Below are 12,072 nucleotides of genomic sequence, written 5' to 3' on the forward strand. Positions count from 1 at the left end.
CTTGCGAGTTTTTTTTTCAAATGTAGCTATGATAGTAATAAGAATAAGAATAAATAATAATAAAAATAATATAAATAAGAAAGAAAGAAAATAATAATAATATAAGAAAGAAATTAAATAGTAATAAGAATAAGAATAAGAAATAAAAAGGAGATTTCAGTTGTGACAATCTCATTTAATTGGACAAGAACTCGAGCGTTATTCCATTTTCTTGTGCTCATAACAGATGTTAAGGTGTACGAGTTGCTCCAAGTAATTTACTGATTCCAACGTAGGATCTGTAAAATCTCACAAGGTTGACAAACAAAATACACGACCACTGTTATCAAAAAATAATTGTTTTTGAAAGAGTAGTTATACTATTTGAAGCGTTTTTTTTCTGAATAAATTTCGTACATTTTCATTTCAAACACGCGAAAATATTCAATATCAGCCAAGGGCATAAAAGGAGATAACAAAACACTTGCCCATGGTTAGAAAAAATAGTTTATTACATCTTTACTGTATCCTGTAAATTTTTATCCCAGTTACCAATGAGAATGAGAAGGAGGATGTTTGTATGCGCGACAAGTCAGCTCACGCATTTCCTACAACTTATATGCAGTAGTTCCAAACTATACCATAGAAAAGCATCGCCTTTGAGTTTTATCACTAACTTAGAGCATTGTACTTCTCCATTGTTAGATGAGCTATTCATCTGCCGCTGTTTTACGCTGTACACCACCCACACCACGAGATATGGTTTGTTCGAGACGTGTAAGATTACTCCATTCACCAATAGTCTGGGAAGATATGCAACACAACAATGAGTACAACAATGAGAAAAACGTAACGCACTATTTCATTATGTGCACTGAAAGTTCCCTTGCAGGCACACATCATTTATTCATAATTTATTTCGAGTAGTACCAGTGAAGAAGAGGCGATGCTCAAGGAATTAAACGAAGCAGTATAGAGAACAGAACGTATCTAACAATCAGATCTGTCATCATTGAGGAGCATTTAAAAAAAAATCTCAGTAAAGGATTCCATCTTTATCTCTGCACATTTTTATATATCATGGGATTTGAAAACCTGCAGCTTCCTTGACGGGTGCGAATAGCGCCTACGCTGCTCTCATGCTTCTATTCAGTTATTCCCTCAAGTAGTTGTTCATGTTCAAGGAACATCTGAAGTACACGCATGATGAAGTTTCGGCGCTTTGGGAACTTCGGGGAACCTTCAAGTTGCATCTCTCCTGTTCTCAATAAGCTGTGTCTTCATTCTGTTTATTAACAATCATATTCTCTTTCCTGCTTAGTTTGTTTCCTTAGCATCGTTTCTGCTTTACTGATTTCACTTCTTGATAAAATAACAATGTCCGCGAAAAGGAAAATTTGAGAGGAAACTTCAGCAGTAGTGAACAGATTTCGCGATAGTATATCGCCGAATCTGTTCTCCCTTCCCAATCGTTATGATGAAAGGGTGGAGGAAGAGCTGTATCGCAGTGCTGCACCAATCGTAACAATTGATCGATGTCCTCACACACTCGCGCCCACGCCTTGATCGGTCAGCGCTGACAGTATTGTATTTCCTTCTACGCTGCCAAGGCTTTCCCATAATCAAAGAAGATCAGGCCAAGGATTTATTCCGCAGTATTCCCAACAGACCTCTGTAACTCTCGAAGGTTTGGATGTAGTTCATGAAGTTAAAACCGTAACCGAATCCAGCTAGTGTTTCCCACCAAGCGCTCAGTATGTAATGCACTCGAATCAAGCCACAACGTCCTTCTCCACAACCATTTTTTGGCGTTTTTTGAGATTCGCCCCAAGCTTGTCGTACACAGCTTCATGGCACGTTCCACGCAGGCTCAACCCTGAAGAGCAGGTCGTGATCTACATTTGGGCCTTCCTTGATTTGCAAACCGCCCTGGGATAAGGAGTACTAAAGCATGCAATCGCAGTATAGGACTCTCTTCGTTGCCGATAACAGATTTTTCTCTCCATATTTTGGAAAAGATGCCTGTATCGTATTCTCGTCCAAAAACGGTGATCAGAATTGCTATAAAAAGATGGTACTACCAAGACATCAAAAAAACCTACTTCCGCTTGGTGGATATGTGGTCGATCTGCGTCGTAATGTTAGCGATTCCCATGTCCATCGACGATGATCTGTTTTTCGATGAAAATAGGACTCCCATGAAAAAGGCGAGTAGCAGACATCATTCCGACGAGACGATTCCCACTTCCATTCCGGTCCGCTAGTCCAAATCTTCCGATTCTATATTCCACTTCTGTGGCCGTTGAAGACTCCGACAACAAATGTGTAGAAGGACTTTTCGTCGCAGATCACTTTCTCCACCTCTTCATGAAACGCGACCGATTCAGATTCATCAGCTGCTCATGTTAGTAAATAGCAGTTGATGCTTATGGATTTTTGGCTCGCTGGACGGAAGCCGACAATAGCCTTGCGAGTTGACATGATATCGTGAAAATTGAGGAGACTAACGACAGATGGGTCCGTAGCAGAACCAACATTCAATACGTTTCGTGTTTTCGTTCTCTCCGCGAATGACGAGTGCATCGTCATTCATATGCCGCTTTTCACTCATCCTGATCTCTTGCAGAGCAATCACATAAAATTTGATGCGCTCTGCAGCTCCGAGAAGGTATCTGTGGATTCAATTCCTATGTTTTAGGGAAAAAAAGTCTGAGACTGTCTCCATGGCGATCCATGCATGTGTCGCCTTGATCCAGAATCACAGACGTCCTTGGCAACCTGAGATTTGATTGATTGTCATCACCGGGAGGTGTAGCCATCACCAGTTTTACTTGGACTCCAGCGGTGAATTGTGCTATTCAGATTTCTACTTCACTGATAATTCTATTTTATTCGTCATTCGATTGCTCCATTCCAGTCGTCGTAGAAAGATTCGTTTAAATAAAATCATTTTTTCGACTTGATGACTTTACTTAAATTTTGAGGAGTGAAGAATTCATGTAAAACAAAAAGAAATAATGTGAATAAAAAAAGGATAAAACAGGCAGTTCTGAAGAATATCGCTCTGTAGGTATAACATGTTTGTCTGTAGTTATTCTACTTTTGAAAAAGTAGAATAGATATAATATATAAATAGATGAAATACAAATAGCTATAAATACTATAATACTATTTAATACTCATAAATATAATATATGAATAGATAAAATATAAATAGCTCGATGTGTATCCTAAGGTATCTGATGAGTCGACGTGCTTAGATGACAATAACCTTCCATACAGGAGAAGTAGTTTGTGACCAAATTTTGAAAGACACAAATTTTGAAATCGACACCATTCAATAGATCTCTCTCCTGAAAAACATACCCACTTGATATTTGAAGAAACTTCCAATAAACCGCAAAAAATAAGTTTTCTGTAAAAACACATGAAAAGTTTTATATCTTTGCAGGTTCAAAACTGACGGCAGCTGAAACATATTAAAGAAGAAATTGGAAAAATTCATTGGACAAAGTCTGTTCTCTATTGTATTGCGCCGACAGATGGCTGGCCTAGTTTGTTAGCGATTTAGGAACAGTCAAAAATCAGAGTAAAAAGTGCAAAATACGGAAGTTGTAACTTTAGCTGCAAAGAACCGAAAATCCTGTAGAGCTGGAAAACCAAGAGATAAGGTCTTTCTAGAACAAATAGTTTTGCAAATTTTGTAAGAAAGCAATTTTTAAGTTCAGAAACTGCTTCTTTGATGGGTTTTGAAAGTTCTAATCACATTCTATCGGTAGAGCTCGCGCTCACGAATCTATTAATGTGTAGGTCTTATAATAAAGATCAAAGTAAGGTGAGTTATGAAAAAAAGACTAGAAAGGCAGAAGACGAAAACGACGTGGATTCGCATCTTTTTTGTCTTCTGTTGAAGAATTAGCAATCCTACTGTAGAGGTGTTGGTGGAGTTGGTGTCCTCGTCAACACGAGTATGGCAAAGAACATCGACTCTTTCGAACTTACGACCGGAATCGGACGTCTGCGGATGAGAAGATGTGGTCCAACACCAGCTTTGACTATCTTCGTCGCTTGCGCTCCAACATCAAGGTACGAAGAAGAAGAAGTCGAAGCTTCTTATATGGACGTGGAGAAGTTCTACCGAGAAGATCATGCCTTTTGCAAGGTCATAATTGGCTATTTCAACGCCAAAGTTGGCCCAAGAAGAACGCTAGAGGAACTTCACATCGGGACACACCGACTACAATAGAATGAACAGGAGGAAATGCTCTCCGGGTTCATCATGACGACTAAGACCATCCATGGGAACTCGCAATTCCAGAAGCCCTCTTCTCTCCCCTGGGCGTGGGAGTCACCCGGTGGAGGGTACCGTAATGAAATAGACCACATCATCGTCAATAAAAGGTTCTGCCTGACGGACGTCGCTGTTGTACCAAAGTTTTATACGGGATCGGACCATCTCCTCCTCCGATGAAGATTTTTCTTCACAAGGAGAGAAGAGAAAGCCCCCAAGTTCAGAGAGGGAAGTTCCAGAACTATCATTAACTAGGATCTCTTCGCTACGCTAGCCAGCTTTTGGAAAAATTCCGCAATGGACAACATCGACGAGGAATACGACCGGCTCGTTGAACACCTTCACTGCGCGAAGCAGGCTGAGAGTTTTAAAACCACCAAGAGACGCCTGTCTCTTGAAACTCTTGAGCTGATACGCCAGCGCGGAGCAGCACGAGCCGCAGGGAACCAAGAACTCACGCCCTAGCTCGTAAAGCTTTGCAGAGAGGCTATAAAGGAAGGCCTTAAAGAGAGAAGAGCAGAAGTGCTGGCTGAAGCCGCAGAGGCGGGGAAAAGCATCCGCTATGCCCGTCGAGACTTCGCCAGTCGCAAGACGAGGATGACTGCTCTCCGGAACCCTAAGGGAACAACTACTGCATCGAGAAGAGAGATGGAGAAAATCATCTACGACTTCTACTCTGATCTCTTCGACAGCCATGTCTACTTGCCTCCTCACCATCTGAGGGAAGACGGACATGTCATTTTAGAAGTTTTCCCGTCCGAAGTACGACATGTTATTATGTCGGTAAGAAATCGTTCGCACCCGGTCCCGACAGAATAAGACCAAAACACCTGAAAAACCTCTCGCCAGTACTCATCAGCACCCTGGCGAGGCTCTTTACACGTTACCTGTCGGAACGCAAGGTTCCAAAACAGTGGAGGCCAGCAAGACCGTGTTGTTGTATAAAAAGGGAGATCCACATGACATCGGCAACTATCACCCAAATTGCTTACTGTCCATCATCTACAAGCTCTTTACAAGAGTGATCCTTAATGGGACTGAAAAAGTCTTCGATGAAGGACAGCCATGCGAGTAAGCAGGGTTTCGAAAAGGATTCAGCCCGATTGATCACATTCACACAAATTCATCGAGGTATTACGAGAGTACAAGATGCTGCTCTGTCTCACCTTCATCGGCTTGAAGAAGGCCTTCGACACAGTTGAGACGGAAGCGGTCGTAGAAGCTTTGGACAACCAAGGCTCAATACATGAAGGTATTTCGAGAGTTGTACAGTAACTTCACTGACCAGAATTTCGCCATTCTATTAGGTTGATGCATAGTCATGGAACGTTTTTAAAAATATTTTTATTCAACAAAAACAATAACAATATTTAATCAAAACATGTTTAAATGATCATTCAAGAGCATAGTCACCATCCACTTTAAGAACTGCTGCCCATTTACTTGGTAGTCGGTCGATTCCACGTGCGAAGAAGTCACGATTCTTGGAGGCAATCCACGCTTTGACATCAGCCACCGAATCATCCAAGTCGTCGTAGACTTAGTTTGTTTCCCAGCTTTTCAAAGAGCGATTGACATGATAGTCCGTTAGTGCTTCTGTCGGTGAGTACAACAGATGTGGGAGCAGATCCCATCCCTTATTGGCGATGGATTCGACTACACGGCGCTCAACATGTGGACGGGCGTTATCGTGATGAAACACGATGTGGTTTTTTTGCGCGGTATTTTCGCCTCGATTGCCAGCTAACTAATTTCCATACCTTTCCAAGCTTCTTCAGGCGTCGAACTATCGTTGATTGATTGACATTAAAGCCTTCAGCCAGCATTCGCGTTGTCAGGCTTTCGTCCTCTTCCACGGCTGTCAGAAGTGCTTGATCATCAAAATCCGATGGCCGACCTCTTCCTTCTTTATCCTCCAAACTAGTGTCACCTGATTTAAAGCGAATAAATCACTTCCGTGCTGCACTATCAGTAATTGTTCCTTTGCCAAAAAGTTCGTTGAGATCGCGAAATGACTGGGCTGCGGTCCATCCTTTCTCGTAGTGGTAGAGCATAATATGGCGAATATGAGTGTGATTTCCGAGACGCATTTTTTAAACTAAATATTGAGGATCATTTTTATGAAAATGAAATAAACAAAACACCAATTTTTACTAAAGAAAAACGTGTTAATATAAACGTTCCATAATTATACATCAATCTAATACAAGAATATCATCATTGACGTGAAAAGGGGGTTCGACAGGGTGATACAATCTCGCCCAAAATATTCACAGCATGAGAGTGAAGGTTGATGGTCAGCAGCTACACCATTTGCGCTTTGCGGATGACATCGTACTGATAACACCTAGCATCAGCCTAGCGGAACGAATGCTGACCGAATTCGACGAAACATGTGGATGCATCGATTTTCAGCTGAATCTGCAAAAGACGATGTTCATGCGCAACGGATGGGTCTTGTCACGCTCAACGGAACAAACATATCCACCAGCTACGTTTATCTGGCTCGGGAATTCAAAACATGATGAACGACCTGACCCTCGAGCTGGGCAGGAGGACACGAGCGGCTTAGGGAGCGTATAAGAGCATCGGGGATGTAGTGAAGAAGATAAGGAACACCCGGCTCCGCGCTCACCTCTTCAACACCACCGTACTTCCTGTTTTGACCTGTGCTTCGGAAACGTGGGCATTTCGCAAGCAGGAAGAAAACGCGGTGAGCGTCATTGAACGCCTAATTATGTTAGGAGTATCCCGTTTGACGCAAGTGAGGGACGCGATTCGAAGTTCTCTCCTACGTCAGCGATCGAAGATTAGAGACGCCGTCGCGTTTGCCAAGGAAAGTAAAATAAAGTGGGTCGGACACGTAATGCGCTTTAACGACGTTGGACCAGAGCCGTGAGGGTTCCCTGTGATATTAAGCGCACTACAGGAAGACCGCCGACCCGATGTTCAGATTTCTTCACGAAGTCCTTCAAAAAAAATTATGGTGCTCTTTGTGTCCCACGCGAAAGGAGGAACCACTGGGCGACTCTGGCACGCGATCGAGACAAATGGAAGAAGAATTGGCGCCCGCTCGACCAGTTCGAAGATCAACGGGAGTCAAAGTGATCAAGGTAATCAAGGTGCACCAATTCGATGCCGGTGGTCCCGTCGCACCCTCCTTTTGGGTTTTCGTTTCACACACACACACACACACACACACACACACACACACACACACACACACACACACACACACACACACACACACACACACACACACACACACACACACACACACACACACACACACACACACACACACACACACACACACACACACACACACACACACACACACACACACACACACACACACACACACACACACACACACACACACACACACACACACACACACACACACACACACACACACACACACACACACACACACACACACACACACACACACACACACACACACACACACACACACACACACACACACACACACACACACACACACACACACACACACACACACACACACACACACACACACACACACACACACACACACACACACACACACACACACACACACACACACACACACACACACACACACACACACACACACACACACACACACACACACACACACACACACACACACACACACACACACACACACACACACACACACACACACACACACACACACACACACACACACACACACACACACACACACACACACACACACACACACACACACACACACACACACACACACACACACACACACACACACACACACACACACACACACACACACACACACACACACACACACACACACACACACACACACACACACACACACACACACACAAGACAGACTAAGCCGTTATTATATAGCATGATCATGATCATGATGGGCTCCTTAGAGACCTCAGTGATAGTTGACCGCTCACTGGATGCGGTGTGCACAAGGATGGTGCGTCCTGACATACCTCGTAGGAAGAAACACCTCCCACCCTCTTTTTAGGATAATAGAGCGATTTATGGACGTTAACCTTTTAGTGTACTAAATAATGATTATTCTCCTTCCTACGTTCCAATCTTTTTGTATTAGTCAGTATTGGCTTCACTGTTCAGAGTACAAAGTTACAGCCGCACTCATGCAGAAATTTATACAAATCTTCCGAAAGATATTAAGTGATAACAAGACATTAAGTGTTTATTATGGCGTGCAAGTGTAACAAATTATGCAGGCCCTTGAGGTATGGGATTTTCATAATAAGAGAACTACCATTCTTCTTGTAAAGCGTACTGAAAAATACTGCAGTAACAATTTGATAGCACACTAACTATTCAGAAGGAAAATGAGACACTCGTCATTAAAACAAAACGGAAAAAATACGTTTTACTCCACTAACCACAAGGACAATTCAGCAATTGGAAAATGAACTCCCCAATTCCGCTCGCAACTTTTTCCTCAGAGAAAAAGCATTGGAATTACAACGAAATGGATGGAGCTCAAGTGGAGAACCATTGCAGCTGGACATCAACTCTCACGTCCTACAGAAACTGACGGCAGAACATAGGTCAAATTAGGTGCTTGGCGTTCTTTAGAAAAAAGAGCGAATGTGGTGATTTTCCAAAAGCCAGCCATAAATTGTGTTGATGAAGTTGGTTTCATACACGAGCTTACACGCATAGACAAACCGTTGCTGTTACTTCCGCGCACGGAAGCAAAAACCTAGCTGGCAGATCTTTTTCTGGTGTCTTACTGGGAGGCTGAGCTTTAAGGAACGACTACAGTAGCCTGATGAAGGAATTCACTTTGAGGTCATCAAAAAGCGCCTTAGTACAAATGCGGGATCGCAGAGAACAAGGACTCGTAAGTGCTCACGCACCTATGGAGACCACTGAGGACTACAACAAGGATGCGTTTTATGATGAACTCCCTGCAGTGATATCCAAGACACCATGTCAGCAGGCGGCTATTATCGGAATCGACGCGAACGCGAAGATGGGACTCGAACAACAATCCTATGTGCTAGAGAAGTGGTATTGTGCCGGTGAGCAAACGTCGAACAACGGTCTGGTAGATTTCTGTGAGGAGATAAATCTCATCATTGCTTCCACACTTAAGAGGAGTCAGACTACGTTTCGAAAGGATAATACTCCCTTGTCGGATATCCAAAAATCTTGTAGGTGTGGAATAATGATGCGTCACATTCGATTCCGACCACCATCCTGCTTGAATTGAATCTTGAATTTATAGTTCCAAAAAAGAAGTTGAGGAGTTCAACCTCAACCAAAGATCGACATAGTAGGTCTGCAGGATGAAGAATGCAGAAAGTAACTACGCGAATGGGCTCCGATAATTATTATTTCACGGACCAACAATAGGCTTGATGACTCTCTCACTAGTATTGAGGCCGCTGCAAAGAAAACCCTCCTGGTTATGACGCCAAGGAAGAAGTTCGCCTTTGCCCCAGCGGAGACAAGATCCACGTACAATTCTGTATTTATCGTTCGCACTAATGCCGATCTGAGCAGGAGAAATGTACGAGGAGAAACTTGTGTCGTCAGCTGAAACATGGTCGCGATCCGAATAAAGCTTACGATCTGCTGAGACAGTTGGACCGCCAGAATGAAGAGATGTTTGCCTGTCCTCCTACCAATAGAGTCGCTACCGGAAAGGCAACATTACCCATCTGGAGGAAACACACACTTTGCTGAACCAACAAGCGCCATCAATCCCTAAATTCGAGCACGTCCAACGGCCAATGTACATCGCGGTCACCGAGGAACCACCGATCGAGTGGGAAGTCCAGGTATGTATCCAAAAAATGAAGAATAGAAGTATTGGAGGAGAATACGGAATTAGTGCAGAAATGCTGAAATCTCTTCCTCCTTCTTGGAGTCGTGAGATAACGAAGATCATCAGTTCAATATGGATTGACGAAAGGATGTTTGAATCGTGGAGACGCGCTATTATAATTTTCCTCCACAAGAAGTTATCCGTCACGGAGAACAAGAACTACCAAGCAATATCTCTGCTGCGTGTAATGTAGAAAGTCTCAGAACGGATAATGAATCGATTTATCAAACATTGCGAAGACACCACCCGTGATGAACAAGCCAACTTGCATCTTTGTCGAACCACGATTTACCAGTGCTTATCGTCAGGAAAGGATCGAAATGAGGCAGCGACACTTGAAGTGTATCCAGTTAGCCTTTTTGAACTTTGAAACCGCTTTTGACCCTGCTCACCGAGTCCTTTTTTTCAATACGGTTCGCGACAATGGTATTCCAGAAAAATTTGTTCGCCTGATCGAGGGCGTGTACATAAGAAGAACCGCTGCTCTTCAAACAGCAGCCGGACTTACTTTACCGTTATGAATTGGGGAGTATCAAGTAAGATAAAGGACTGTCGCGGGACCTTTTCTGTTCAACTTGCCATCGGTAATATCATACGAAGAACAGTGGAGCAATGTCCCGTTCATGTGGTTCTTGCGCCATTCGGGCGTCCCTTAGTCGACCTTGAATGCACCGACAATGTAGTAACATCCGTTTTAAGCAGCGCAACATAACGTCGACCTTGTATAGAAATTAGTTGCAACCTACGGTTTACGACTCCGCGCTGATAGATTGCAACCAGATGTGGGTCTCTGCAAGAGAGTCGGTAGGAATCGGGGTGAATGGACAAACAGATGAACATGTGGACGAGTATTTGAGCTGCATGCTGAAAAACTACAGCGGTTCAAAAAGAGATATTCAGCAGACGAAGTGCTTGTGGTCGACCCTCGTCGCCAACGAAGTCAAGCTGCTAATCTACCTATCCGCAGTTCGCCTTATCATGATGTACAGATCGGTGACTTGTGCCGCATCAGCAACGATGGTGGAGAAATGGGTCGACTGCGAGATGTAAAGGAAGCTGTTTAAACGGATGCTTGACTACTTCTGGCCAATGGTGTGCCATAACGAAGAACTTTACTTCAGAAGTTCATACGATGTACTGGCGGATGACAGGAGGAAGACATCAACATCTTGACCCCCTCTTAAGGTAATAGCAGAGAACCGTCTCCGCCTTCTTGGTCACATTGCGGAGCCATGCTCGCTTCGCAATCCATAAATTGAACTCTACGTTTTTTTTTGGGTTTCTGTAACACTTTCGTAACAATTTCGTGATACTGCCTTTATCTAATTTGAGGTACACCTGACCTTTGAGTGGTCGTGAGAATTCGGCAGACAAGCAAGCAAATTAGCGCTTTGTATTAAAGAAGATGGCTGAGGTAGCGCAGTCGGTGAGAGGTTCCGCTGTGAAAGCACTGGTTCAAAATCCCCAAGAGCTAACCAACTCTTTCATCCCTCGGTCTATAAGTTGGTACGAGACTTGTAAAGAAGAATAAAAGGACTCACTTGACCCATCTGTCAGGTCAGGGCTTTTAATCCTTGTCCTTTACGAACAACGCACTAACTTCAATTTTCCTGTTAAACTAAAAATGGCTTTTCCAGTGAATGTATAATCGGTATGGAGAGAGACGCGAAGACTTGTAGCGCTTACGTTAAAGAGAACACCTTGGTACCTGCCTATTTATCTCTTTCTCGTTGCAAATGCCACTGTTTGTAACCCAGAAGCATTTTCGCTTAAGCGAAAAGAAAAAAACAGCGATATGTTCTCCTTAAATATAAGTATGTTTTGTAATAACACGCACCCTTCCTGTGGAGAACATTCCTAGTCCATGAGGGAAAGATACAACACTGAATGCGAAGGAAACAAAAACTGGATAAACAATCCAGCT

At 43.3% G+C, this 12,072-nt stretch overlaps 6 protein-coding genes across 6 annotated transcripts; all 6 read left to right on the forward strand.

Moving 5' to 3' along the window:
* Positions 1-3,949: 3,949 nt before the first annotated feature.
* Positions 3,950-4,225, forward strand: RB195_023536 (uncharacterized protein; the record flags this gene model as incomplete). The annotated part of the gene is made up of 1 exon (XM_064211011.1): positions 3,950-4,225. One exon carries the CDS (start codon positions 3,950-3,952, stop codon positions 4,223-4,225), a length of 276 nt encoding a protein of 91 aa, XP_064066892.1.
* A 15-nt stretch (positions 4,226-4,240) lies between these two features.
* RB195_023537 (uncharacterized protein) lies at positions 4,241-5,345 on the forward strand (the record flags this gene model as incomplete). Its single annotated transcript, XM_064211012.1, has 3 exons — positions 4,241-4,380; positions 4,753-5,053; positions 5,130-5,345. The coding sequence occupies 3 exons, from the start codon at positions 4,241-4,243 to the stop codon at positions 5,343-5,345; spliced, it is 657 nt and encodes a 218-aa protein (XP_064066893.1).
* Positions 5,346-6,547: 1,202 nt separating this feature from the next.
* Positions 6,548-6,853, forward strand: RB195_023538 (uncharacterized protein; the record flags this gene model as incomplete). Its single annotated transcript, XM_064211013.1, has 1 exon — positions 6,548-6,853. The coding sequence occupies one exon, from the start codon at positions 6,548-6,550 to the stop codon at positions 6,851-6,853; it is 306 nt and encodes a 101-aa protein (XP_064066894.1).
* Positions 6,854-7,320: 467 nt separating this feature from the next.
* On the forward strand, positions 7,321-11,212 carry RB195_023539 (uncharacterized protein; the record flags this gene model as incomplete). The annotated part of the gene is made up of 4 exons (XM_064211014.1): positions 7,321-7,383; positions 8,711-8,862; positions 9,068-9,471; positions 11,049-11,212. The coding sequence occupies 4 exons, from the start codon at positions 7,321-7,323 to the stop codon at positions 11,210-11,212; spliced, it is 783 nt and encodes a 260-aa protein (XP_064066895.1).
* RB195_023540 (uncharacterized protein) lies at positions 9,132-9,530 on the forward strand (the record flags this gene model as incomplete). Its single annotated transcript, XM_064211015.1, has 1 exon — positions 9,132-9,530. One exon carries the CDS (start codon positions 9,132-9,134, stop codon positions 9,528-9,530), a length of 399 nt encoding a protein of 132 aa, XP_064066896.1.
* Positions 10,929-11,198, forward strand: RB195_023541 (uncharacterized protein; the record flags this gene model as incomplete). The annotated part of the gene is made up of 1 exon (XM_064211016.1): positions 10,929-11,198. The coding sequence occupies one exon, from the start codon at positions 10,929-10,931 to the stop codon at positions 11,196-11,198; it is 270 nt and encodes an 89-aa protein (XP_064066897.1).
* Positions 11,213-12,072: the final 860 nt, after the last annotated feature.

Source organism: Necator americanus, chromosome X (genome assembly GCF_031761385.1).
Source record: "Necator americanus strain Aroian chromosome X, whole genome shotgun sequence".
In the NCBI taxonomy this organism is placed as follows: Eukaryota; Metazoa; Nematoda; class Chromadorea; order Rhabditida; family Ancylostomatidae; genus Necator; species Necator americanus.